At 46.3% G+C, this 27619-nt stretch overlaps 2 protein-coding genes across 6 annotated transcripts in view; both read right to left on the bottom strand.

The window, feature by feature from the left end:
• LOC119168738 (Kv channel-interacting protein 4) overlaps nt 1–27619 on the bottom strand; it is an 850622-nt gene that overhangs the window by 605154 nt on the left and 217849 nt on the right. The gene's annotated exons all lie outside the window — the stretch shown is intronic.
• On the bottom strand, nt 13865–16523 carry LOC142765187 (uncharacterized). Its single transcript, XM_075865789.1, has one exon. It carries the CDS (start codon nt 16501–16503, stop codon nt 14980–14982), a length of 1524 nt encoding a protein of 507 aa, XP_075721904.1. The 5' UTR covers nt 16504–16523; the 3' UTR covers nt 13865–14979.

The following is a 27619-nucleotide window of genomic DNA, read 5'->3' on the forward strand; positions in this document are numbered from 1 at the left end:
CGCTCGCCTACTCAGCATCAAACATAAACTTTCTGGACGTCACGGTATGCATATCAGGTGATAAACTAACGACAAAGCTTTACAGAAAGTCGACTGATAGACACCACTACCTTCATTTTGAAAGTAGCCACGTAAGACACAACAAGACAAGCATACCATACAGCCAGGCGCTCCGTTTTAAAAGGTTGTGCTCCGCACAATCAGACTTCAGGGATAATTGTGACAAGCTCAGTGATGCTCTAAGAAGACAAAAGTACCCGCCTCAGATAATTGACGATGCCATTAAACGTGCTAATGAAGTGGACAGGAGCGTGCTCCTCCACTCCAACAAGCCTGCTCAACAGCGACCATCTACAAACCTCATATTAACGTATTCCGCATCAGCACCAAACGTTAACCACATCCTACGAAGGCACCACAACATTCTTATGCAGGGCGACCGTCTCAAAAACATATTTTCGGAATCGCCACGTGTAGTCTATCGCTGGTCGAGAAACTTGCACAATATGCTGACTTCATCTGTACTAACTCATCCTGCCTATTCAGGTTGCCACCCTTGTGGCAAACCACGTTGCAAGGTTTGCGTACACATGACCACCTCTATTTCAGCCCACAGTTCGGCGTCAAATTTAACAATGAAAATTAATGGTGATTACGATTGCGATACAAGTAACTGTATGTACCTACTTGAGTGCTCAGTCTGTAAGCTTCAGTACTTAGGCCACACAGCGACACCATTCAGACTGCGGTTTAATAACCACAAGGCGCATGTCACAACTTTTCCTAACCTACCCCTATCTAAGCACCTGAATGCGACAGAACATTCACTCGATAACCTAACAGCAACCATATTAGAATCTGGTTTTAAGACTCACCACGAACGGGAAGCACGCGAATCATTTCTCATCTACAAATTTAAAGCACTGTCATTCGGCATTAACGAAAGCGCAGGAAAGCTCACGTTCCTGGGCGCACGTTCAGCAACGGGATCACTATGTCACGGACAAGGCTAAATTCTCTATCACATGTCTGCAGCTTTCATCAGTTTTCAGCCTGTTACATACAACTCTGTTATATTTCGTTCTCATGAATGCCATGTATCTCACTTTTACCAAAGTTTTTTTTTCTTTTTTTTCTTTTTTTTCAAATCACCATCACCACATATTGCCGTTCTCGTTGCTTTACATCTGTTTTTTGTTAATTCTTTTAGCGCATTGTTGCTGGTTGTTTACCTATGTTTCTTGTTAGTTCATCGAGTTGTTTTAACGCAATATTGTTAAATGCATTCGTGGTACATTATCACCCTTGTTATGTTGATCCTTTCCGTGAGTGTGAAAAACGCCCTTTTTTGCTGCGCAGACTTCACCGTATGTTATCATTTCGTGATATAGTCTTGTCATTATCAAATCGTGCTCTTTCGCATGTTGATTTGTGTGCCACTGTCATATATGTGACATTTGATATTAAATAGACACGTGTTGGGGGCCCCCAATGTATATAAGCAGCACGTTGACATTTGCAATGTATTCCCTGACGAAGGCCGGACCCCGGCCGAAACGTAGGAGCAATAAAAGTTTTCGCACGTTTGTCCGCTCAAGCCAATTTCTATATATATATATATATATATATATATATATATATATATATATATATATATATATATATATATATATATATATATATATATATATATATATATATATATATATATATATATATATATATATATATATATATATATATATATATATATATATATATATATATATATATATAGTGCAGTATAGGAAACAAAACAATAAAATATTTATTTATACCAAACAGTTTCGGCTGCTGGACCAGCCTTCTTCGGAGGATCTAAGTGAAATAGTACAAGTTCCCGTAGCAGAGGGTCACCTTCACAGTTAAAAAAAAACGAGACAAACGGGCGAACGAGGTAGCAACAAACAACAAGAAGCAAAAGAAGGAGAGGAACTAGAAAGGAGTGACGGAAAGCCGCTGTAAACGAGCGGGTAATTCTGGCATTGTTACTGGGTATAGGCACGGTGTAAGAATAGTTGTATAGGTAAGACGCGCCGCCAGCGGAGGCGCGTGAGTAACCCACGCGTCTTCATTACTCGAAAGTCTTATTTCGTCGGGTGCCACTCACGCTTCCGCTGAAGACGATGGCCTCGACTACGCACCTCGCCGCGGGAAGGTTGCGATGTGCACGGCAGCTCACGAGCAGACCATCAGCTGTTTGTACTGGACCAGGCGGCCCCACGCTCTGGCCGACGCAACACCGAGGTTGCACCTTAAATTGGCGGTTGTGCCGGACCGGCGCCGACGTGCTGTCCCTGTGGCGGACGAGCGTGCGGGCCAGGGCAAGCGGTTGATCCTGTCCCGACTCGGGTCTGGCACAACCAGACACCGAGATCGTGCCACGGTGCAACGTCGGCGCCGGTCCGGCACAACCACCAATTGAAGGTGCAACCTCGGTGTTGCGTCGGCCGCAGCGAGGGGCCGCCTGGTCCTGCATCTGCAGCTGATGGTCTGCTCGTGAGCTCCCGTGCACTTGGCAACCTTCCCGTGGCGAGGCGCTGTCGTCGACGCCATCGTCTTCAGCGGAAGCGTGAGTGGCACCCGACGGAATTAGACTTCCGAGTAGTGAGGATGCGTGGGTTACTCGCGTGTACGTGCCCATAAGGACTGTATGACTGAGTTATGGGGCCAGTGTGTTGTACAGATAGCCACAGTGTTGTGATTGTTTTGTGTGTGAAGTCAATAAATGTTTTTCTTGTCCTTGTCTTGGGTTTCTGCGTCTGAGGGCCTAAGAACCGGCACAGCATCATTGTCTGTTAGATCTCAATATTATTGTGTCAAAAAAAACACGAAAAAACGAACCTTTAAGTATACACTTATTTCCCTTATTCATTAACGAGGGTTACGCACTGGCAGACTTGGCGCCGTTAGGTTGTATACGAGGCCTATTGGTCAGCTGTCCACTCGTAATAAGCTGACGTGCTACGGGACACCAATCAGGCTCCCGGGTCCCCGCGCAACGGGTTGGGAGTCCTCCAGGCAGAGTAAGCTTCACCACTGGGGCGACGCGTCACAGCCCCTCGAAGCCCGCCTGTACCCTGTTTAGCTACCGGTGAGTGGCCGGCCGGCACTGGGGATCGAGCCCCACACCTCCCTTAGCTGAAGGGGACGCGTACGTGCAATTCCACAGCTATGGTACGCCAATCAGTCTCACAAAGAGTCTTCCACGCTCGCCTCCTTTGCTACAGACGGCGCTGACTGACACTCCCACATTTAAACTCACATATAAACCCAACAAAGCGGCTGAGGGGATAGCCGCCACGGTAGCTCACTGGTAGATCATCGAACGCGTTATTCGGAGGTCGCATATTCGGTTCGGTTTCTGCTCACGGCAATTTATCTTTTCACCCACTTTTCCTACTTCATATTTACATTATAATTGGTCTAAGAAATTCCCCTATACCTTCCTTCGGCATTATTGTCTGTCTGTTATATCTCATCCTAATTGTGTCAAAAACACAGAAAACTGAAGCCTTAAGTATACATATATATATATATATATATATATATATATATATATATATATATATATATATATATATATATATATATATATATATATATATATATATATATATATATATATATATATATATATATATATATATATATATGTATATATATATACATACATACATATATATGAGCATAACAATAACAGAATAACTTGTGTTGCCACAAGGTTATAGATATAAAAGTACATGCGCTTTCGCATAAGAACTTGTTTATTCAGCTGATGTTTTGGCGGGAGCCCCGTCTTTTTCAAGGCATAATAATATTTACACATTTTAATGTCTTCTTACAGCTTCTTAAAACAGGATGGAAGGGGACAGAAAAAATATTCACAACAAAAAAAAGAAAAAAGAGAGAAAGAAATGCTAGAAAGAAGCAAGAGGGACATGGCGGGATTAGGAAAGAACAGGAACTCAACAGAACAAGGCGAACGTAAACGAGCTATGCCATCTTTGCCAAAAATACCTCCCAAGCACCCACCCTTCCCCAATGTGGACATTTTGACCACCGTTTCTGTATTTCACCACCCGGTGCAATCCGCTGGCGACTTGCCCTTCTTTGAAGTTTAGGACTAATCGGGGAGAGGGAGAGGAAGCTTAAGCGCTTCAAGTGCATGTTGATGGCGTTGGAAGATATGAAAGGGCTAGTAATTGTGGCGCCACTATCAATATTCAATGTATGCATTTGCTCCTGTAAGTGAAAGAGAAAAAGAAAAAAGAAAAAAGAGGAACTGTACGACATCCGCGACCACTTATCTGTGCGTTCCAGCTGTGCTTGAAGTGGCGAATGATTTCTCTATTGTCAGATGTATACGCTAAAAGCTTTGTTGAGGGGTAATATTTTTATTTTATTTTATTTATTTATTTATTTTCAGATTTACTGCCAGCCTTTAAAAAAGGCCTTTGGCAGGAGCGGGCAGAACAAATAAAAGAATACGAGAACATACGCAAATACGTCCACAAAACAACCGCAACAATGAGCGGGAACAAAATAAAAACAAAAAATATACAATTACGCAATCAACAAAGTGACAGCAGGTACTTTTAACAACTTGTTTGGTACCAAGCCAGACCTACACTGATAAAAACTATTAATAATATACAAGACATGACTGGAAAGAGCAGGAGAAATCTGGACCGAGGTGCACCGCTAAACAAAACAGAGCTACAATGTGACACACGCAACATCAACAACAAAAAAAGAAGAAAAAAACATCAGAACAACATTATTGTTTCACAATCACATATCAGTTTGCAGAAGTCGCGATACTAGGAAAGCGGAGTGACGACCAAGATACCGAAAAAATTACAGATAATCTGACAATGCTTTAGCAAAAGAATTTAGTGTAGTACAATCAATTACATTGGATGGAAGTCGATTTCATTCACGCGTTGTTTTCGGAAAAAAGGAGTTTTTGAATGTGTCTGTTTTACAGCTAAAATCCTTTATCTTTTTCGTGTGGTGTGATCGCGTCGAGCGCTTACCAACCAGGTCGATAAAATTACTCTTGTCTATTGCCAGCTTATCATGATAAAGGGAGTACAAAAACTTGAGCCGTTCAAGCTGACGTCTCTTTTGCAATGTATCCAGCTCTGATTCTTCCAAGATTGAAGTTACAGATACTTGCCAGCGATAGCAATTATGAACAAACCTGATGCCCTTCCTTTGAACGAGTTCTAGTTTATCAATGTTGTTTTTTGTGTACGGATCCCATATAACTGATGCATATTCGAGGGAGGGCCTAATGAAAGTTTTGTAAGCCAGTAACTTTATTTCCTTGGTTGATTTTCGCAATGACCTTCGAAGGTATCCAAGTTTACGCATGGCTTTATTTGTAATATACGAAATATGTTCATTCCATCTAAGGTCCGAGGTAATAATTACGCCTAAATATTTGTACCTTTCTGCAACGGAGTGTGATTATCTATGGAATATGGAGAGCTTAGGGGATGCTGTTCACGCGTTATTGACATGGCAACCGTTTTAGCCTTGTTAACACTCATTTGCCACGTTGAACACCAAGTTTGTATTTTCGCTAAAGAAGAATTCAAAAGAACTTGGTCGCAGCGGCTTTGAACTTCATGATAGAGGATGCAGTCATCTGCGAATAGTCTAATTTTTACTGGTATATCCTGTACTATGTCATTAATGAACACAAGAAAGAAAAGTGGCCCAAGCACCGAACCTTGAGGTATACCGGATATAACTGTCTCTGCTGGAGAGCACGTACCGTCAATTGTTACACATTGTCGTCTTAAATTTAAGTAATTTTTTATCCATGACAGAAGTGTATCGTTCTTCAGTATGGGTTGAAGTTTTAAGAGCAGCTTTTGGTGCGACACGCGATCGTACGCTTTTTCAAAATCTAGAAAAATAATATCTGTTTGACCTTGCCTGTCACGGGTTTTGGCGAGTTCATGTACTGTTTCTAATAGTTGTGTTACGGTAGATAGACCTTTTCGGAAGCCGTGTTGCCTGGGGTCAATAAGTTTGTTTTCTTCTAGAAATGTTGATAAGTGCTTGAACATAATATGTTCCAATATTTTTGCACTTGTACACAAGAGGGTGATAGGTCTATATGAAGTAACCAAATGTGGAGTGTTTGATTTAGGTATAGGCGTAATTTTACCGTATTTCCAGTCTTCTGGGATCTTAGATTGGGATAAGGATTTGTTAAATATAAGATGCAGATAATGTGAGCTCCATTCAGCGTACCTCACCAAGAAGTGGTTATCAATACAGTCTATTCCGGGTGTTTTTTTACGATCAATTTGAAGCAAAAGAGAAAGGACACCTTCCTGGGATATCGAAATGTTGCTTATTGGGGGAATGTTCTCGAACTGGTTGACTGAAGGTGTAATTGTGTCATCTTTCGTGAATACTGAACAGAAGAAGTCGTTAAAAGACGTTGCAATGGTGAGTCGGTCAGTGACGGTTTCCCCGTTAACTACAATGTTAGAAATTGACTTCTTATTTGGGGAAAAATAGCGCCAAAATTTTTCAGGAGACGAGAGAAGAAAATTTTTCATAGTTACTTTGTGGTAAAATTCTTTAGCCTTTTTAATGCTTTCTTGAAGGCGTCTGCGCATTGACACAAGTTTTTCACTGTTAGCTAGTGATGGAGACTTGCGATGCTGTTTTCTTAATTTTTTTGTCTTTCGTCCCATACGCACTATTTCTCTTGTAATCCATGGATTAACCCTATGGCTGAAAATTTCTCTGAAGGGCACAAATTGTTCAATGCACGACAAAACAAGTGATTTAAAAAAGTGCCAAAAGTCTTCGACAGAGCAATCATTTGACTCGTAAAGGGAACAGAATGTTGGAAACGACATGTCTAGAGCGTCAATAATGTCCACATCTTGAGCACGTGAAAAAACTGGAACCGACCGTCGGTATTTCTCTGTTTTGATGATACGATTTCCAGGGATCGACAAGAAAACCATTTTATGATCCGAAATTCCTTCCATTACTTGTACATCAACGTTTCGACTTGCAATACTCTGGCTAACAATAAAGAGATCCAAGAGTGAGCTCTTGTCTTTCTGAATGCGCGTGGGTTGTTTGACTAATTGCGTTAAATTATGAAAGAGCATAAGGTCCACAATGGGTTCCGCCGCACAGACGAGTGGCTGCGGAAAATCACCGGACCAGTCGATGGACGGAACATTAAAGTCTCCAGCTATCAACACATTGCTTGTGTCACATCTGTTAGAACACAAGAATTCATTCAGCTTTTCGAAGAATGTGTGATCACTATTTGGGGGGCGATAGAATGCGCCTACAGACAAATTTAGGTCGTGTAAATAGAGTTTGATAATAACACATTCAACGCCCGGTATATCGGTTTGCCTTATCACTTGCAATGACTGTTTTACCATAATAGCAACGCCACCACCACGCGTGTCTCTATCTTTTCGATAAATCTTGTAGCCAGGTGGTGTAACTTCTTCATCGCTTATATCATAATTTAACCACGTTTCGGTGATCATCAGGATGTGAGGGCGATGGGTCATTACAATACTCTCCAAGTGTTCAAGTTTATTCATGACCCTACGAGCATTTAGGTTCAGGCATATGAGGGGTTTGCCATCTTCAATTTTATTTCATTTTTTGCGTACTTGGCTACCCCCGCCCTTCTTTAGGGGAATTCTTTTGATTTCTTGGCTACCCCGGCCCTTCTTTACGGGAATTCTTTTGTTTTCAGTGTTATTTCATTCGAACAGCTCGCCATCAATTTTAATTTTGTCGTATTTCATTGTAACCTTTCCGCCTGCCTTTCTAATTTCAGAAGTGCTTTCCCACAGTTTTTTTCGTTTTTCTCTTGTGACTAGGGAAAAATCTTCGGAAACTGATATATCAGTACCTTTAAGCTTAAAGCAGTTAGCCAGCACTTCCTCTTTTTCGCGGTAATCAAACAATTTTAATATGACCGGTCGGTTTTTGTTTGTTTGCTTGCGCCCAAGTCTGTGCATTCGTTCTATTGATCTCAGCTGTACGCCAAGCACATCCTTAACCACACCTTTAACAACAGCATTAGCAAGGGCATCCGCGGTTTCCTTTTCATCCTCAGGTATACCGAACACAATAATATTATTGCGCCTACTGCGGTCTTCTAAGTTAATCACTTTGTGTTCCAAATATTGGACAGTTTTTTCCAGGCTTGACAATTTCACATTTACTTCTTTAATGTCCGAGGCCACAGCTTCTACCTGCTTTAATTTTGTTTCTATCGCCTCAAGCCTAGTTTGAATGTTCCTCTGGCCAGTGAGGAGCTCATCAAGAAGTTCCTCAACCGTAGGGCCTGGGTTGGACTCGATGTCCCCACATAGCATCAGTAAAGACACTACAAAATTCCGAATGACCAAACAAGCCAAAAAGACACTTTGTGGGCACGTCAGCTGAATCAAACAACGATTACTGGTTTTGACAGAATAATACTTGTTACTGACCTGTACAAAAAAGAGAAACGGATTTGGCATGTTGCTCACAGGCCAGCCGACGTGCCCACTGAAGTGGTAGGATGGCGACGGTCTTCTTATATGCTGCTCCGTTGATGTCGATCGCCCAGGGGGCGGTGTCCACCAGCGGTTGTCGGCGAAAGTCGTTCCATGTGCGCATGCGTCTTCAGTCTTCGCTGCCGCGATGACTATTATTGTTGTAATGGGAGACTAGGGGCAAAGTACTGATTAGAGAGGGGTGTCTGCATCTTTTAGCGATCGTAATGCTGACAGAGTGCCGGAAATTCCTTTATTCCGTTTTTAGCACGTGGGCTGGAGTTGCGCGTTGGTTTCGGGTTCGGGTCACGGCTTCGTCTTGTTGCTTCGTTTTGCTTCGTCTCGCGGCTTGGGTTGTTATGCGTTGTCGTCGTCGTAGATGATGTGCTGTCGTCATATATGGTCGTCGGTGGAGGGTCTTCAGCTTTTCCTCTTGAAGCAACCTCACCTCCAAAGGTTGCTGGTTTTAGTTTCCCCTGCGGGGGCTTGGGGACCTTCTTCGTTCGTTGTTGCTGCGGTTCGGTGACGTGAAGCGTGGGGATGGCGGTGATGGAGAACGGCTGGACAAGTACTCTGTATGGCGCAAGTAGTCTTCGATTGCCGGAGGTCGTTGTCCAGGGCGTGGCCGTGGTGCCTGAGATGAGAAGCCATGCAGTCCCATCCGCCTGTAGGGGCAGTGTCGAAGAATGTGGCCGGCCTCACCGCAGTGAAAGCATAGGGGACGGTCGTCGGGAGTTCTCCAGGTGTTGCATTTTCTTTGGCTCGGGCGTCTCTCGTATGTAGGGTGGGCGGGTAAGGGCGGACGGCTACTTGGGGCTGCAGCGTACCGTCGAGGGCTGGGCTCGTTTCGTCGGGGTGGCCTAGTGTTCACTGCAGCGGCGTAAGTCATTGCTTCGGCCTCTGTTCGAGTCGTCGCTGATGAAGAGCCAAGCGCCTGCTGGACTTCATCACGCACTATGTCCAAGAGAGATGCTCCTTGGGGGGGCTGGGGGGTAGGATGTAGCAATCGGCGTAGTTCTTCCTTAACCACTTCTCGAATAGCTTCCCGCAGATCGTTGGTGGTTAGCCCACCCCGAATCGGTTCCGAGTAGAGCGAGCTGAGCTGAAACGGGCGGTCGTATTGCCGAGTCCGGGCGTCCAGGGTCCTTTCTATGGTGTGCGTTTCTTTAGTAAATTCGGCGACTGTTTTAGGAGGGTTCCTTATGAGACCAGCGAAAAGCGACTCCTTCACCCCTCGCATTAGGTATCCGACCTTTTAGTCTTCGGTCATGTCTTGGTCCGCTCGCCTAAAAAGACGTTTCATTTCTTCGACGTACACGATTAGGGTCTCATGGGGCTGTTGGGTCCTCGATTCTAGCAGCAGCTGGGCCCTTTCTTTTCACATGATGCTGGTGAAGGTCTTGAGCAACTCATTCTTCAGAAATTCCCAGGTGGTCAGTGTGGTCTCATGGTTTTCATACCATGTTTTGGCGGGGCCGTCCAGGGAAAAGTAAACGTATCGCAGCTTCATTTATTCTTTCCACCTGTTTATGGTAGCCACGCGCTCGAATTGGTCGAGCCATTCTTCTGGGTCTTCAGCGGCATAACCATGGAAAGTTGGGGGCACCCGCGGCTGCTGCAGCATGACAGGAGTAGGTGATTGCGGGGTGCTCATGGTGGCTGTGGAAGCGTTCTTTCGTGGTCGCGTGGGGTCCGGTAGCGGCCCCAGCTCAGGTGGCAGGTTTCGGAGGCGGCGACTGCTTCGAGTATCTGTGTCTTCAGCTTCCTCGTTCATACCCCGCACCTCCACCAGATGTCACGTAAGAGTGAGGGTAGCCCGAAGACAGGAGACCGGGAGGTTAGTAGAAATAGGAGATCCGTTTATTTGGCGGACTTGCGCTCACTAAAGGAAAACAGACACACCGGCCTAGCGGGAGGCGAAGAGCGCGTTCGACGGCCGTCGGGTAACAGAAAATGTCCCACTGGAACGCAAGGCGCGTACGACGGCCGTCGGGTAACAGAAATGTCCCACTAGAACGCAAGGCGCGTTCGACGGCCGTCGGGTAACAGAAATGTCCCACTGGAACGCAAGGCGCGTTCACCATCCGAGATACAGTCGTCGTAGCGTCTGGCACTATCTCGTTATCAACGAATGGTCGACGTGCGGGCCATAATCTTCGCAGATGAGTCGCGGTGCATCCTGGACCACGATAAGGCCGCGTGCCGGCGGTATCGGCATGCGCAACACTATTCGCAATACGCCTCGCGGCATTATATATATATATATATATATATATATATATATATATATATATATATATATATATATATATATATATATATATATATATATATATATATATATATATATATAAGGAAAAGAAGGGTATACCTAAGACTCGTTTTTCCATGTTTTAACACAATAATAATGAGATCTATCAGACAGTAATGCCAAGGAATGTACAGGGGAAGTTATTAGAACCAATAGAATGTAAATAGGAAGAAAAAATTTGGATGAAAAAATAACCAGTCGTGAGAGCCTGCTAACGGCTGGTTATTTTTTCATCCACTTTTCTTTCTTCTTATTTACATTCCTTGAATCTGATACCTTCCCCTGTACATTCCTTTGCATTACTGTCTGTTAGATCTCATATATATATATATATATATATATATATATATATATATATATATATATATATATACATATATATATATATATATATATATATTAAAATACCACGGGTTCAGCTGACGCTTTATTCAAGCAACAGCAAAATAGCGCCGATGATGAAGAGGAACGGGCGAAGACTGATGATGGTTATTGACAGATGAGGATGACGTTCAATGAATTCTTACACTAATTTCCCCCGTCGACGGAAGCGGCAAGCCTGGCCGCGAATTGCGCTGGGGAATGCACACGATAGGGCTTGAGACGCGAAACATGCACAATCTTTGTCCCGCGGCAGCGTTGGTCAGTGTGGACATGAACAGGTGTGATACGGTAGTTCACCGGTGAGGTCTGTTCGATAACTTTGTAGGGGCCAAGATAGCGTGACTCAAGCTTCTCGTATAAGCCAGGCGTTCGCGCAGGAGTCCACAGAAGTACATCGTCACCAGAGCGGTAGAGAACGACACGGTGAGTGGCATCGTAACAATGTTTGCGATCTTCTTGGCTAGCTTCGGTGTTTACATGGGCAAGACGACGGCATCGAGCAACACGGGACAGAAACTGGTCACAAACGAATGGTGAAGAGTTGACGGGGCCAGAAAAGAATGAAACGTCGAGTGGTGATGTGGGTTGGCGTCCGTATACTAGGAAAATTGGAGAAAAGCCTGTGGTTCGTTGAACTGACGTATTATATGCGTACATGACAAAGGAAAGTATGGCACCCAATTGCGATGGTCCGGTCGGATATACATGGACAGCATCAGTTCAGTTCAGTTCAGTATTATTTCCTTAAAGGCCCCCATTCAGGGGGTGTTACATAAGGGGTGGGATTACAATTCAAAACAGCGGAGATTCAATTAACATTGCAAACAAACAGTTAAAATTGAATTAACATGGCAGATGATCGGTGAGGCGTTCCAGGAAGGTAGATGATGAGGCAATTGTGACAATGTCGTAGGGCAGGCCGTTCCAGTCTGAAGCTGCTCTGAGGAAAAACGAAGCAGCAAACGTAGTGGTGCGTGATGGCGGGCGGGCAACTTGAAGTGAATGACTGGTGCGGTGGGAAATGCGTGAGGCGGCTGTTATATAATGAGCTTGATTGAGTGAAGAATAAAAAAACTTATGATAAAGGGTTAGGCTAGCAACGCGGCGACGATAAGAAAGGAGTGATAGGCCAGATTCATGTTTCAATGGTGAAATGCTGATGTCATATGAATATGAGGAATGGATGAAACGGGTGGCCCGATTTTGAACACCTTCCAAGGCAGTGATTAGGTATGCTTGATGGGGGCTCCAGATGGCAGATGCGTATTCTAATTTTGGTCTTATAAGCGATTTATACGCGAGTAATCTAACATGTGGTGGGGAAAGGCGAAGGTGGCGTTTAAGAAAACCCAGTGTTTTGTTCGATGCTGAAATGATGTTTGTAATATGGGCGCGCCATGATAAATTAGAACAAAGGGTGACTCCTAGATATTTATACGATTCTACTAATTCGATACATGATTTAGAAATAGAATACTGAAAGCGAGAGGGATTGTGACGACGAGAGAAGGACAAGAGTTTGCATTTAGTGGGGTTGAGAGTCATTAGCCAAATATTACACCAGTTTATTATATTGTTAAGGTTGCTCTGAAGGATGTGATGGTCATGACAATTAGTAATAGTATGATAGATTACGCAATCGTCAGCGAACATGCGAATGTTACAGGAAACATGCAATGGTAAGTCATTAATATATATTAGGAATAGGAGAGGACCGAGAACAGACCCTTGTGGGACGCCTGAGGTGACTGGGAGTGGTTTAGACAGGTGGCCGTTAAGATAGACAGATTGCGAGCGGTTAGTTAGAAACTCCTCAAGCCACCTGAAGATGTTAGGATGCAAGTTTAGTTTTGAAAGTTTCAGTAACAGACGCTGGTGAGGAACCTTGTCGAAAGCTTTTGCAAAATCAAGGAATATTGAGTCGGTTTGGATATTACAGTCGAGATTAGTCTGTAGGTCATGAACGAATTGTGCTAATTGGGTTTCGCAAAAAAGGCCCTTTCGAAATCCGTGCTGTGAAGGATGAAAAAATTCGTTGGAGTCCAAAAAATTGAAGATTTGTGAGTAGATGACGTGTTCCATGATCTTACAAGGCACGCTGGTTAATGAAATGGGGCGGTAGTTCAAGGGTGAGTTTCTGTTACCTGATTTGTAGACTGGAACGACCTTGCCCGTTTTCCAATCATCCGGCATGATTCCTGAGGTGAGTGACTGTGAGAAGATAAGACATAAGTATGCTGCGCAAGTCGATTTCACATTCTTGAGGAGTTTCGAGTTGATGGAATCCATACCAGCTGATGAAGAAAGTTTTAATTTGTGGATTATAGATGAAATGCCTTCTTCGAAGAAGGTGACAGCAGGCATGAAAGTTTCTACGCTAAATGATGGCGACTGTGAGGGCATGTCAAGTTCAGTAGTGAAGACAGATGCAAATGCTTCGTTGAATATTTCTGCGCAATCATGGTCAGTCACTGTCTCGTGTGAATCATTCGTTAGTTTAATATCGGAAGGATGTGTGGGGTTTAGAACTTGCCAGAATTGCTTGGGGTTCCTGATTAGGAGATTAGGTAAGCCTATATGGTAAAACGAGTATTTGGCTTTACGAACAGATAGCAAATATGATTTTTCAGCTTCGATGTATTTTTGCCATGCAGTAGGCTTGCCGTTGCGTTTGGCGGTACGAAAAAGTCGTTTCTTTTTGTTTTCAAGTTTTTTTAAATGCCGAGAAAACCATGGTTTATTGCGGTTAGTTTGAAAAGTAATCTTCGGGATAAACATATCAGAGAGGTGATTTACTTTGTCCTTAAAGATCAACCAGTTGTCATGAACTGAGCGCGTGTGAAATGTAGATTCATACTGATTAAAAGAGTTACTGAGATCTTCAGATATTGCACTATAGTTACCCTTATCATAAAGAACAATTGTTTTATTAGTCGTCTGTTTTTTGGTCGAGGTAAATGAAAATAAAGCATGTATGACCTTGTGGTCGCTGATCTCAGGAAGGTAAGTAATAGATAATAGGTTCTCGGGGCTATTGGTTAATATCAGGTCGAGAATATTTGCTGATCCTCGTGTGACACGGGTTGGTTGGGCGACTAATTGTGTAAGGTTAAAGTTGAGACATACATCGAGGAAGTTTTTCGCCTCTGCGTGACATGATAATGTAGAAGTAACTATGTTTTGCCAGTCAATATTAGGGTAGTTAAAATCACCGAACAGAAGAATGCGAGCCTTTGGGTAAGCGGAAGTAAGTTTTTGAATGGAATTGTTCAGATGACATGGAAAATTTGGATCCGTTTGCGGGGGCCTGTAGCAGACGCCAAGTAGGACAGTTACGGTGTTAGTACGACAAATTAGCCACAGGGATTCGGTATCGGAATCGACGTTAACAACGGAGCAAGATATGCCCCGATGAACTGCGATAAGTACTCCGCCCCCCCGTGAGCCATTTCGGTCATTTCGGTACACGTGGAAGTCCTGTAAGTCAGTTAATATTTCCGCATCCGTTATATCGCTGGTAAGCCACGTTTCTGTTAATACGAGTATGTTGCTTTTTGATGACGAGATAATGTTGGATATGAGTTCACGTTTTGGAAGAAGGCTACGTATGTTAGTGAATATTACGGAAAACGAGAGAACATGACATGGGGAAGCCGTTTGGCGTTTTATTGCTCTTTGTTGGCGGGGTAACCGCTATGCAATTTCCTTAACCATGTGTGATGATGCGTCAAATATATAGCGCTTCGACCCGACGTGCAGTGTTTTGAACCGCAAGGAGAACTTGTCCGAACGTGCTTTTGCAAATGCAAGTAATTGCTTGCGCGCATATTGAACGGGGCGGGAAAAGTCCTCCCCGATGCTGTAGTTAGTGTTCTTCAGTTTCCTGCCGTTTGATAAAAGTGCATCTCTGGTTTTGTATGATAAAAATTTCACAATTATGGGACGATTTCGGTTTAGTGAATGAATACCGAGACGATGTGCGCGTTCTATGTCGTTAGGCTGCACTGTTAGTCCAAGGTTATTGTTGCAGATATCGATTATCATTTTTTCAGATTCAGCCCACGTTTCATTCCTAGTGGGGTCAGGGATGCCGTAGAATAGAAGGTTATTCCGGCGCGACCTGTTTTCAGCGTCATCCAGGGAAGTTTCTAGCTCTTGAATTTTTTTAGTCATGTTGATTACGTTAGTCTGTGTTTTTTCGATATCATTTCTGAGGGGAAGAAGAGTTTGGTAATGTGTTTCGAGATCGCCCATTCGTTTGTTTAAGTCTGTTATTCTTTTATCCGTTGTGCTTAGTTGAGATTTCACACTCTGAACTTCGGCAATCAGCTGGGCCTGGCCGGCACTTAGCTTTTGTAGCTCAGTAAGAATAGCAGCGTTTCCGTTAGGGCCAGGATTAGTTTCGACGTCACCCGATAAGATCAGCAACGAGTGAATCATATGAGCACACTCAACAGCAATAGTAATACAGCAGTGGGGGCTCGGGAACTGCACCAGGAAGTAATTACTCGACTTTTTAGCGAAGAGGACATACGATTTACTAACCTGCATTGCAAATGTAAGTGGATTAGATGGCTGCATTGTGGTGCAGTCACCGAGCCCACGAAGTGGCGTCAGCGGGTGATGTTCCTTTATACTTGATGATGCTGTGGTTGATGACGATGCGGCCTTCCATAGCACGGTGATTTCCGGTGATAGTAGTTCCTCCGACGTAATATCCGGTGGGGACGAGCAGTTGGTGCGTAGTAGGCGGCAGGAGCCTGGCTCGCTTTCGGAGCCCGGCAGCACCAACATAGATGACGCCCCCGAGGATAGGCCTATCATGTTCGACAGCTGCAGGCTGGCAAACACAAGTATGGTCGTCTGCATTGCAAAGGTAAGTGGATTAGATGGCTGCATTGTGGTGCAGTCACCGAGCCCACGAAGTGGCGTCAGCGGGTGATGTTCCTTTATACTTGATGATGCTGTGGTTGATGACGATGCGGCCTTCCATAGCACGGTGATTTCCGGTGATAGTAGTTCCTCCGACGTAATATCCGGTGGGGACGAGCAGTTGGTGCGTAGTAGGCGGCAGGAGCCTGGCTCGCTTTCGGAGCCCGGCAGCACCAACATAGATGACGCCCCCGAGGATAGGCCTATCATGTTCGACAGCTGCAGGCTGGCAAACACAAGTATGGTCGTCTGCATTGCAAAGGTAAGTGGATTAGATGGCTGCATTGTGGTGCAGTCACCGAGCCCACCCAGCATGTCACACAGCGTGCGATGAAATCTTTCCGTTAAGCCATTGGTTTGCGGGTGATAGCTAGATGTTTTTTATGAACTATTTTTGATGCTTGAAGAACTTCACTAAGCGTGCTTGAAAGAAATGTCTTGCCCCGGTCGCTCAAAAGAACACGAGGGGCTCCGTGACGTAGGTAAATAGCATGCAAGAAGAAAGTTGCTACTTCCGAAGCAGTTCCTGGAGTGATCGAGGCCATCTCAGCGTACCGGGTCAAGTGATCAACCGCGGTGACGATTCATCTCTTGCCGTCTGATGTAGTTGGGAGGGGCCCGAAGAGGTCAATTCCGATGACAGAGAACGGCTCTGATGGACAAGGAAGTGGTTGTAGGGTCCCGACTGGAGCAGTAGTGGGCAGCTTGCAGTGTTGGCAAAGTGCGCACGGGGCGATATATTTAGCTACTGTCATGGAAAGACCTGGCCAGAAGAATCGACTGCGGATGCGCTCGTATGTTTTGTAGTAACCCAAGTGTCCTGACGTCCGGTCGTCGTGGGAAGCGCGCAGAACTTCAGTGCGTAGTGCGCGTGGTACGACGGGAACCCATCGGTGGCCTTCCGGGTGGAAAATGTATCGATGTAGCACATCGTCCTCCAATTTGAATAGTCGAAGTTGTTTCCGGAGCCTACAATTTGGGGAAGATGAAGCGCCGGTAAGCCGACCGATGATGTCAGTGCAATAAGAATCGGCTCGCTGGTGAGTGGTAAGTACTGACGGATGGGTGGATAAATGTAGAGAAGAAATCGATGATATCGACGAGGCGTCCTCTGTATAGCCGATTTGACAAGGGGATGTGACGTGTGCCGAAGACTGCGGCAAAGGGCATCGTGACAAAGCGTCGGCATCTTGGTGCTGTCTTCCAGTCTTGTAGATGACGTCGAAGTCATACAATTGTAACCGGAGAATCCAGCGGCCAAGTCGTCCCGACAAGTTTTTGATTGTGGACAACCAGCAAAGAGCACGGTGGTCTGTCAAAACAGTAAAGTGTTGACCATGTAGATACGGACGAAATTTTTGGATGGACCAGACAACAGCCAAGCACTCTTGTTCGGTTATCGAGTACCTCTTCTCTGCAGAGGTCAGAGTGCGGCTTGCATACGCGACAACTTTCTAGCGAAAGGCATGGTCGCGCTGGAGGAGTACGGCGCCGATTCCTTGTCTACTAGCGTCAGTGTGTAATATCGTAGGTGCCTTGTCATCGAAATAACAAAGCACCGGTGGGGATGTCAGTGCCTGCTTGAGCTCTTGAAACGAGGTTTCGCATTGATCATTCCAATCGAAAGAACCGGTACTAGCAAGGAGCTTGTGGAGAGGAGCGGCAATAGTGGCAAAGTTGCGAATGAAGCGGCGAAAGTACGATGCGAGTCCAAGGAAACTGTGTAGTTCTTTGGAACGAAAGGGTCGCGGAAAGTTGAAAACTGTGGAAATTTTGTCCGGTTCGGGCTGAATGCCATCTTTACTAACGAGATGTCCCAGAACTCTTATAGCTGTGTTGCCGAAATGGCATTTCTTTGTGTTTAGTTGAAGTCCAGCATTGGAGAGACATGTGAGCACTTGATCTAGGCGTTGCAGATGATCAGCAAAAGTGGAAGAAAACACGACAATATCATCGAGGTAGCACAGACAAGTTTTCCACTTGAGGCCACGAAGAACAGTGTCGATCATCCTTTCAAATGTGGCGGGAGCATTACATAGGCCGAATGGCATTACGTTAAACTCGTAAAGACCGTCCGGCGTAGAAAAGGCGGTGTTTTCTTTGTCTGCTTCGTTCATTGGTATTTGCCAATACCCGGACCAAAGGTCAAAGGTGGAGAAGTATCGGACGCCTTGCAATAAGTCAAGTGCATCATCTATACGGGGCGTCGGATATACATCCTTTCGGGTAATGTTGTTGAGCGCGTGCTGATCAATACAAAAACGTACCAATCCATCCTTCTTTTGTACCAAGACAACGGGTGATGACCAAGAACTGGTAGAGGGTCGCATGATGTTGCTTTTTAGCATATCGGTCACATTCTCATCGATGATTTTGCGCTCGGCCAAGGAGACTCGGTAGGGACGACGGCGTACAACACTCTGACCTCCAGTGTCGATGCGATGATGCGCAACTGTGGTCTGTCCTAGTGCCGAAGCCTTGGCGTCAATGGAGGCCTGGCGTTTTGTTAGCAAATTTAGCAACGCCTCACGTTGAGAAGCCGAAAGGTCAGGATTTATACCGGGAGCAAAGGGGGAGGAAGTAACAGACCGGGCCTGTTGTGGCTGAGCTGTCAAGGCGTCAAGAGAGACCAAAGATACTGGTTTGGTATCCACATAACACGACAATGCAGAACCTTGAGGTAGGAGGACAGGCTCCGGGGTAGGGTTCAGGCTAAAGATTATCGCAGCACTGTCTTTGAACCGCACCAGGCTGGAAGGGACTACAACGCCGCGAGCTAGACAGTGGCTGTAAGGGGTGATAAGGACGTCACCATTGGCAATATTCGGAGAAGTGATGGCGATGAGTTGCTCCTGATATCGGAAGCTGTGAAAAAACGCAATGGTTTCTCGTCGACACGTCCGCTGCAGTGATCGGTCTCGGTCATATTAACTACACGTTGACGGCAAGAAATTAATGCAGATGCTGGTGAAAGAAAGTCCCAACCTAAAATTAGTTCATGAGCACATGAAATTAAGACAGCAAGGGTGATGTGGTGACGAATACCATCAATGAAGACACGCGCTGTACATTGGGCAGATGGTCTAATTATTGCTCCATTGGCCCCAATGAAAGATGATTCAAGGTAGGGTGTCTTCACTTTTCGCAATCGGGAACAGAAGTCGGCACGCATAACTGAAATAGTCACTCCCGTGTCCACCAAAGCCAACACCCGTACACCTTGCACAGTTGCCAATAACATGTTTGATGGTCGTTCAGGAGGACTTGCGACATTTCGCCGTGATGCAGTTTTTCCTCCAAAAACTGCACTGTTTAGTTTTCCGATCGCTGGGCAGCCAGTTGAGAGACAGGTCGAAGGGGTGAAACAGAGCGTCGGCGTGGCGAAGGGGAGCGTGGTCGGTAGGAACGTGTATTGTTGGTCGTGTTGGAAATGCGCATAGGAGACAGGGATCGGTGGTTGGAAGGTCTGTCGCCATAACGGTAGTAACCTCGTGCTCATGTGTCGTCTCGTTCAAAAGCGGCATAACCACGACGTTCATCGTGCTGCCGACGTCGACAGACCCGAGAAATGTGTCCTCAAATTCCGCAGTAGTAGCAAATAGGCCGGGGGGCACGCCAGGGAGAATGGGAGGTAGGGTTCGGTGGACGGGCGACTAGAGGTGCGAGATGTTCGTGATAAGGCACAGGTGGTGGTACTTGAAACGGCGAGGGTTGCATTGAAGCGATCTGTGCATACGAAGCGGGTCGGGTGCATGGTGGAGCACGGTGGGTGCTTTGAAACGCTGACATTTCTTCCCTAATAATGCCACGCAGATCGCTAGAAGCGGGTGGAGCGGGAACGTTGTGAGAAGGAGGTAAACTGTAGGCTTGCAGTTCCTCACGAATTATGGTTCGAATGATGGATCGGAGCTCCATACTGTTTGCCAGGGGGTTCTCAGAGAAGTCGGGTCGCAGGCGGATTGACTGCAAGGTATCAAGCCGCTGGCATACAGAGACGACGTCGGAAACCGTCGAAGGGTTGTGCGCGACGAGGGCGTTGAGAGCGGTAGGTCCGATACCCTTCAAAAGGTGCCGGACACGATCACCTTCTGGCATGGTGTCGTCAACACGGCGGCAAAGTGCAAGCACATCCTCAATATAGGAAGTGTAGGACTCACCGCAATGCTGAACACGCTCTGCCAATTTTTTCCGAGCAACTTCTGAACGGACGGTCGGTGTGCCGAAAATGCGTCGGAGCTGGTCCTTGAGGGGAGACCAATCGCGGAAGTCGCTCCCATGATTTAGGAACCACGTCTTGGTAACCTGAGAGACGTAAAACTGGACGCGTGCTAATTTAAATGCCTCGTTCCAGCTGTTGTAGACACCTACGCGGTCATAGTTGTTGAGCCAGTCTTCGACATCTTCGCCAGGCAGACTGGAGAAGATTGGAGGCTCCCGAGGGGGTTGTTGACCGGGCTAGGGTTGGCGGTGGGCGGTTGAGCCGGCGGGTGGTTCGGTTGGGCTTGCTCTTGCGCCATGGTGCTCTGCTGGCGTAAGCGACGTCCCGAACGGAGCTCCAGGAGCTGGATTTGGATGGAGAGAGGTCGAAGAGATCGGGAAGCACCTTCCACCACTTGAAATACCACGGGTTCAGCTGACGCTTTATTCAAGCAACAGCCAGATGGCGCCGATGATGAAGAGGAACGGGCGAAGACTGATGATGATTATTGATAGATGAGGATGACGTCGAATAAATTCTTACAATATATATATATATATATATATATATATATATATATATATATATATATATATATATATTGTGGGCATTTTGTATACCAATTCTCTTTATCTGTACATTATCATCATTATCATGTATTGCTTATGCATCCTCATCGTTGTCACGTATCATCATCATCTTGGTTCGTGCATCTCCGCTGTCGGCTGCCGGTTCCTCGGGCCTAATAAAGGTCTTCCAAACCAAGATTTCATACGTGGTGGAGCGTGCTGTTAGATCCCTCGTCATCCTCTCGACCACTCTACCCCCTAAGCTACGTTCAAGTCGCCGCTTGGGCCAGGTGTCCGGAAATATGTCGCACCAAGAAGAGGTCGGTGCTGCAACCGTTCCCACTCCGCCACCGCGTGCCGCGCCTTTTCACGTCATTAACAGCCCCCAGCGTGAGCCCCATCCCTTCGCCGGTATGCGCGGGGAAGATGTGGAGGAATGGCTGGACGATTTCGAACGTGTCGGCGCTGCTAACCGGTGGGATAACACCTACAAACTCGCTTACGTGTCATTATACCTCACGGGTGTCGCAAAGACGTGGTTCCTCAACCACTACATCAAAATCCCCGACTGGTCCGCCTTCAAAGATCAGCTTCGGCATGTCTTTGGCACACCGACTGTTCGTTCGGCTCTCGCAAAGAAAGCTCTCGCGGCTCGGAAACAGCACATAGGCGAGTCGTATACATCCTACATCGAGGATGTCCTTTCACTTTGCCACCGGGTTGAAACCCCAATGAAAGAGTCAGACAAGGTACGCCAGCTTCTTAAGGGGATTGCACCCGTCGCATTCAATGCCCTTGCAATCCAGAATCCAGCTACTGTTGCTGACGTCGCGACAACCTGTCAGCGCCTCGAAGAACTCGAGTCTATGCGCCTACAAGCGGACAGTGACGCGGCCCGTATTACGGCAGATCCAAACCTACGAGACACAATAAGGGTGATTATACGCGAAGAATTAGAATCAATGGGATTCACACTACCTTCAGTGTGTCCCATGCAGTCTTCTTCAACGTCATTGCGGGATGTCATCAGGGAGGAGCTCACGTCCGTGACCCACATGGCCCACCTGCAGCCCACTGTCGCTCGTACTCTCCCATCGTTCTCGAGTGCCGTCGCCGCACCATCAGGCACCGTCAGCTCGACGCCGCCGCCACCAACGTACGCGTCGGTTGCTGCCGCACCTCCCAGAAGCTTTCCCACGAGCTTTCCATCACCACCGCCTGAGCCATCATCTGTCCCTCTCACTGCTCTCTCTCCCGGTGCATCTAACACAAGCTACTACCCTTCTTATCGATCGACTCGCCCTACGTGCTATTATTGTGGCTATCATGGTCACATTTCACGCTTTTGCCGCAAGCGCCAGCAAGATGAGCGCCGAGGGTACGACATACGCGAACGAGACTATACCGCAGGAGCCTTGTACCAGGGCCGTCGTTATTCGTCACCGCCGCGTCGGTCTCCATCTCCGCCAGCATCCGGTGAACTGCGCAGTAGTCATCGATCAACCAGACGCCGTTCACCATCGCCCTACCGTCGCTCCTCTTCTCCTCTTCAGCCTGCTTCCCTCGCTTCTGATCGGCGTCCGGAAAACTAAGCGATGCAGTTTTTGGAGGACAAACTGCATTCCAACACAGTACTCCTATTCCTCCAGCGCGCCCTTACAATATGATTGCAGTCTCAGTTGAGGGAGTGGACGTTGATGCTTTGGTGGACACTGGGGCTGGGTTTCTATTATTCGTGCTGATTTGTGTACCCATCTTCGAAAAGTCACGACGCCTTATGATGGACCAACACTGGTTACAGCCCAGGGAACAATGATTCGCCCTTCCGCTCTCTGTACTGCCCGTGTGCTAATCGACGACATTCTTCATTATATACAATTCGCTGTGCTATCCCCGTGCTCCCACGAACTCATTTTAGGCTGGGACTTTCTTTCATCTGCTTCCGCGGCTATTTGTTGTGCACAACGTGTCGTTCATCTTACTGACACAGACCACTTGCTTAGTGACGAAACCTACAGGCCACTTCGACTCGTCGCTGCTGTAGACATCGAGTTACCCCCAAATGAACATCAATTAGTCACTGTTTTGTCCAATGACGTTGACTCTGGTGACATTTTGGTCACTCTATCGCCCCGTTGCCTCAATAAAGGCATAGCTCTCGCATCAGGTGTGGCTCGCTTCAACAATGGATCAGCTGTCCTTGCTGCTACGAACACCACACCAGATAAAATTTTACTGCCGCGGGGCACTACTGTCACCTGCGTTGCCGATCTGGAGCCTGTGTGCGTCGTGCCTCTTACCCCTGCCTCCCCTAAAGGCCATCTTGGAGATCATACTGCTTCCTCGGCCTTTACAGCAGCCATCAACAAGGACTTGACAGACTCACAGAAGCAGCAGCTGCTTGATTTGTTGCAAAAGCATGCAAACTCTTTTGACATTCATTCATCCAGCCTGGGTCAGACAACTGCTACAGCACATGGTATTCAGACCTATGGAACATCCATTGTGCATCGTCGTCCTTACCGCGTCTCCCTAGCCGAACGGAAACTCATTGAGGAAAACGTAGACGATATGCTGCAACGGGAGATAATCCGACCCTCAACCAGTCCTTGGTCGTCTCCAGTGGTTCTGGTGCGTAAAAAAGACGGTTCCGTACGATTTTGCGTGGATTACTGAGCACTCAATAAAATCACTAGGAAGGACGTATACCCCATGCCACGTATCGACGACGCCCTCGATTCTTTACAAGGTGCTGAATTCTTTTCAAGCCTCGACTTGCGTTCCGGCTATTGGCAAATCCCCATGCACGAAGATGACAAAGAAAAAACGGCGTTTGCAACCCCGGACGGCCTATATGAATTCAATGTTATGCCGTTTGGTCTATGCAATGTGCCCGCAACTTTTGAGCGCTTGATTGACACCGTGCTGCGTGGCCTGAAATGGAAGACTTGCCTATGTTACCTCGATGACATTGTTGTCTTTTCGTCGACGTTTCCTCAACATCTGCAACGCTTGGACGAGATCCTGACTTGCCTTGCGGGCGCTGGTCTTCAAATTAACACCAAGAAGTGCCATTTCGCCAGCAGATCTATCAAGGTCCTTGGTCATGTTGTGAGCTAGGACGGAATTCGTCCAGACCCTGAGAAAACTGCTGCGGTGCTTCGCTTCCCTCGCCCTGAAAAGCCGAAAGATTTGCGAAGTTTCCTTGGTCTCGCCTCTTACTTTCGGCGATTCATACAAAACTTTGCCTCCATAGCCGCACCACTCCATAAGCTACTTGCTTCTGGTACGCCCTTTCAGTGGTCTCAGGAATGTGAATCGGCTTTCGACAGGTTGAAGAGTGCCCTCACGACCGATCCTGTACTTTCTCATTTTCATGATGGTGCACCGACCTTCCTCCATACGGACGCTAGCGGCCACAGTTTAGGAGCCGTCTTCTTCCAGCGCGACAACTCTTCGCGAGAGCGAGTCGTTGCGTACGCCAGCCGCGTCCTCTCCGCAGCCGAGAGGAACTACACGATCACCGAAAAGGAGTGCCTCGCCGTCGTTTGGTGAGTGCAGAAATTTCGTCCCTATCTTCACGGCCGCCATTTCACAATTGTGACCGACCACCACGCTCTATGTTGGCTTTCGACACTCAAGAACTTGTCGGGACGCCTCGGCCGCTGGATTCTACGCCTACAAGAGTATGATTTTGCCATCGTATACAAGTGTGGCAGGAAACATAGTGACGCCGACGCTCTTTCTCGCTGCCCACTACCAGCGACTCCACACGGGGTTTCCGCAATCAATTCGCACAACACGCCCTCGGAGTCCACGTCTACGGCGGTTTCCTCTCTCGCCTCTATGGACCAGCTGCCTTCGGACGACCCGCACGATTTTTCTTCTCGACAGCTGGCTGGCCCATACTGTCGAAGTATTATAGGCTACCTCACTGGCAGTTCCCGTCCACCTAATGCGAGGCTTCGTCGCCAACTCTCGCAGTTTAAGCTGGACAACTCGGTGCTGTACCGCAAAATTTACCATCCTGACGGTCAGCGCTGGGTTCCCGTTCTACCTCGCTTCGGTCCGAAGTCCTCAGAGCACTTCATGACCATCCGACGGCTGGTCACCTTGGTTACCACAAAACCTATGATCGCCTTCGAAGTCGGTTTTATTGGCCAGGTATTACCACTAGTGTAGCTCGGTACGTTGGGTCCTGCACTACCTGCCAATGTAGAAAACTACCCACATCTGCTCCAGCCGGTACACTACAGCCTCTTCCATGCCCAGCCACACCATTCGAAGTTGTAGGCATCGATCTTTATGGCCCCCTTCCAGTCAGTGCTGCTGGAAACCGATGGAGAGTAACAGCCGTTGACCATTTGACGCGCTACGCCAAGACGGCATCTGTCACTACCGGTTCAGCTTCTGAAATTGCCGACTTCATCCTCCGAGCCATTATACTGCGTCATGGTGCTCCACGTGTATTGCTCAGCGACCGTGGAAGGGCCTTCCTTTCACAACTAGTGAACGAACTTCTTCGCGCCTCTGGCACAACTCACTAGACTGCCTCTAGTTATCATCCCCAAACTAACGGCCTCACTGAGCGATTCCACCGCACTCTTGCTGACATGATCGCCGCCTACATTCAACCAGACCACAAGAACTGGAATGTAGTTCTACCATTCGTCACTTTCGCCTACAATACGGCTATTCAGCGGACAACCGGCTACTCACCATTTTACCTAGTTTATGGACGCTCCCCTACTTCTTTGCTGGACGTCTCCTTCTTTACCTGCCATGCGGATTCATCTCCATCCTCTTCAGAGGAATACGTTTTGCGGCTCGCAGAGAGCCGCCAACGTGCTCGTATTAACACTGAAGCCCGACAGCAAGACAGAAAGCTGGTTTATGATGAATCGCATCGTGCTGTATCCTTTCAACCTGGAGACGAAGTGCTCCTTTTGACGCCTATTCGCACACCTGGTTTGTGCGACAAGTTCCAGCCACAATTTATCGGGCCGTACACAGTTCTTGAAGAAACTTCACCAGTAAATTATCGCGTGACGCCACTTGTAGCCCCAGCAGATCGCCGTTATCGAACTACTGAAGTCGTCCATGTCTCCCGTATGAAGCCCTTCATGCGACGTTCTTTGTCCCCTTGACTTGCCGCGGCCAGGCTGGCCGCTCTCACGTGGGGGGAATCAGTGTGGGCATTTAGTATACCAATCCTCTTCATCTGTACATTATCATCATTATTATGTATTGCTTATGCATCCTCATCGTTGTCACGTATCATCATCATCTTGGTTCGTGCATCTCCGCTGTCGGCTGCCGGTTCCTCGGGCCTAATAAAGGTCTTCCAAACCAAGACTTCATAATATATATATATATATATATATATATATATATATATATATATATATATATATATATATATATATATATATATATATATATATATATATATATATATATAACAAAACGCGTAAACGCGTATTAACATCAAAAATAAAAAAAGTGTAAAAAGTACAACGCCTCTTGGCGGGATTCGAATTTGCGACCTTTCAATGTCGAACTAGTACACTACCCCCTACGCTACGCCATTTTTTTTCTCTATGGCAGCATGTAACGTTCAAACAACAGCAAAGACACTCGGACTAAGCTTCTAGCTCAATGCCATGGCTTCAAGGCAGATGAGTCATTTGCCCACATACTTAAAGTGGTTTCAAATGACATAATTCATCCATAACATTCAGCAGTTGATCACTGTAGCAAAGTTTTGCGAGAACTTCTCGCAACTTGCACATATGTTCAATAAAATAAATACGTACTGGCCGCGCGTCTAAATCAGAATGTCTGACTGGCTTAGCCATATGCTGTGTAAGTCAAGGCGAAAGAACATATCATAATTTAGTAGGCCAGGTTCCATTGCTAAAAATCGAGTCCCTTATAAAGTGAGAGGTAAATCTTTCTTAAGTGTTCTCTGTAGAACATCCCATAACAAAAATGCGTCCCAGCAGCCAATAAAAACTTGCTCTACCGACTCAGGCTTTCGGTACAATAAGCAGTCGGATCCCCACGGTAAACAATCGCCTCTTTGTTCTAGCCACGTTTTTACCGGCAGCGTATTCGTGTGCAGCTTATAAAAGAATGTTTTAACTCTAGCTGGTACGATCGTCTTTTGAACTATTTTCGAAACGTCCTCTCCTTGGCTTCCACTATATATAGAACGATACAACGGAACACGTAAAATAGTTTCAATGAAATCTCTCCACAAACGCTTCCGAGTAACATTAGATAAGAACTCCAAACTAAATGAAGCACTAAGAAATCGAAAAGCCGCAAAAACTTCTCGAAGAAAGCTACTGACACTATAACTGAATTCATCATTTGGGATAACAATTAAATTCGGCAATGCCGATGCTAGCCTGATTTGAAAGAATATACGTAAAAACAGATTTTTTTATTTTTATTTGTATTTTTTTACAAAATACTGCAGGCCATGTAGCCCATGCAGGAGGGGCAGGGTACAACATAAATACATCTACAAACCACAATTGAATATCCTAAACAAACCGAGTAACAATAAAAAACAACTCTGAATAAAATATAATTGGGAAATAGTGAAGAAGTAATTCTGTATTGATTC

The sequence above is a fragment of the Rhipicephalus microplus genome, chromosome 6, assembly GCF_043290135.1.
Source record: "Rhipicephalus microplus isolate Deutch F79 chromosome 6, USDA_Rmic, whole genome shotgun sequence".
Taxonomy (NCBI): domain Eukaryota; kingdom Metazoa; phylum Arthropoda; class Arachnida; order Ixodida; family Ixodidae; genus Rhipicephalus; species Rhipicephalus microplus.

Bases quoted from the DNA above. Each gene is read 5' to 3' on its own strand.
- LOC142765187 (XM_075865789.1), bottom strand. From the start codon at position 16,503: ATGCAGCCATCTAATCCACTTACCTTTGCAATGCAGACGACCATACTT.